The sequence below is a fragment of the Lottia gigantea genome, assembly GCF_000327385.1.
Source record: "Lottia gigantea unplaced genomic scaffold LOTGIsca_769, whole genome shotgun sequence".
Lineage (NCBI taxonomy): Eukaryota > Metazoa > Mollusca > Gastropoda > Lottiidae > Lottia > Lottia gigantea.
In genome coordinates this window covers 3,329-5,127 of record NW_008710564.1, presented here as the reverse complement: position 1 = coordinate 5,127, position 1,799 = coordinate 3,329, and the positions used below count along the sequence as shown (strand labels likewise).

The 1,799-nt window shown below is 36.9% G+C and overlaps 1 protein-coding gene across 1 annotated transcript in view; it reads right to left on the bottom strand.

The window, feature by feature from the left end:
- Positions 1 to 1,799, bottom strand: part of LOTGIDRAFT_176112 (hypothetical protein) — a gene marked incomplete at both ends in the record, with an annotated part of 9,651 nt that overhangs the window by 4,562 nt on the left and 3,290 nt on the right. The window contains 3 exons of the mRNA XM_009066460.1: positions 27 to 143; positions 816 to 963; positions 1,511 to 1,702. Of these exons, the coding sequence (XP_009064708.1) occupies positions 27 to 143; positions 816 to 963; positions 1,511 to 1,702 (457 nt within the window). The remainder of the gene's footprint in view (positions 1 to 26; positions 144 to 815; positions 964 to 1,510; positions 1,703 to 1,799) is intronic.

Here is a 1,799-nt window from a genome sequence, read left to right as displayed (position 1 = left end):
TTCATCACCATGATACTGGTAGTTACCACATGTTGGAAATCCTTTAGGTCTTTTAGGCATATCATCTTTAGAACCAACTTGTATTAATAAACCCATACCAATTTCTACATGGAATTCTATATGACAGTGGAAGAACCACATTCCTGCAATAAAAGATACAGTTTTAAACCCTAAAAGGAGCAATTCTAGCAAAGTATTTGTAAAACTTCATTTTGCACAATGGTTAAGAGTGCTGGTTATTTACTTTACGCTATTTGTTTGGTTAAACATTTGGTAGTTGTTGGTTCTAATCTCAGTCAGTGTCTGAAAGTCTGATGACCTTTAATTAGTCATCTTCACTCATAATTCTAGTCAACCCAGCTGTAAATGTGTAGGGATAATCCGAGAAATACCAATGCCAAGAGGTTTGGCTTAGGACAAGTTGGTAGAAAAGATCCTTTAAAAGATAGTTTCTCTTTCTTTTACGATTTCTTTTCTCACTTGTGAGCTGTTACTGATTTCTTATGTCTTTTTTAGAATATGATATAGCAATTACTGTACAAGTACTGTTAGGTTTGAATGATATTTTGGGTAGTGATTGGATGTGAAACTGTAAATCAGAAAGGTGTAAACAGAAGCTATATGTACAAGAGAGAGAGAGAGAGCGTCTGTTCTTTTTATGACAGCATTACTGGCTGAAATGTACCCATTGTCCAGAGCTGAAATGGTAACGTTTTCTTGGGATGTAATGTTCAAGTTATGATATTACGCTTAAAACTCTCTGCTACGTCTGCAGTAGCTAAATGAGAAGGCAGATGTCTGAAGATGAGATTTACCTGGATTATTGGCATGGAATCTAATAACTGTATAACCACCATCTGGTACAGTCACAGTATCTTTAGCTACTGCCTTACTTAATTTACGTTCTATTAATCCTTCTCTGTCTAATCTCATCACTTCTTCCAAACTGGTTGATACATTCAACTGAAATATAAAAAATGAAAGATGAAAGCGCTGTGGAAGGTATGGTTTTGAGACACCAGCTTAATTACCAAAGTACTGTGGAAGTCATATTTTGAGACACCAGCATAATTCCAAGAAGTTTTGATACTCGAGCATTATTTCAAAAAGTGCTGAGGAAGGCATGTTTTTGAGTGACCTGACAAAACAATTTCACAAAGTGCTGGAGAAGGTATGTTTTGAGACTCGAGCATAATTTCACGCAGTGCTGGAGAAGGCATGTTTTGAGACTCAAGCATAATTTCACGCAGTGCTGGAGAAGGCATGTTTTGAGACTCGAGCATAATTTCACGCAGTGCCGGAGAAGGCATGTTTTGAGACTCGAGCATAATTTCACGCAGTGCTGGAGAAGGCATGTTTCAGGACTCGAGCATAATTTACGCAGTGCTGGAGAAGGCATGTTTTGAGACTCGAGCATAATTTCACGAAGTGCTGAGGAAAGCATGTTTATCAAAAATAAGTCCTCCGAGGTAGAATGATCTTCCCTTATGAAACTGCCATATTGACTTACCTTGCCCATACCTACTACCCTAAAAGTATGACCATGTAAATGTGTCGGATGGTTGGCATTAAATGTTACTCCTTCATCTATTAGTATAATTTCTACCACATCATTTAAATCTACCACTAATCTATGTACACATTGACAGAATTCTCGACTACAGTTCTTGTTCTTCACAGTATCAACATTACAGTACATTTCCTAAATACAAAATATATAACGTCTATACAATAATGTTATCATGGACACCTTTTCCGTTTGAATTGACGGAACAATATCTTTACATCCGTCATGACAT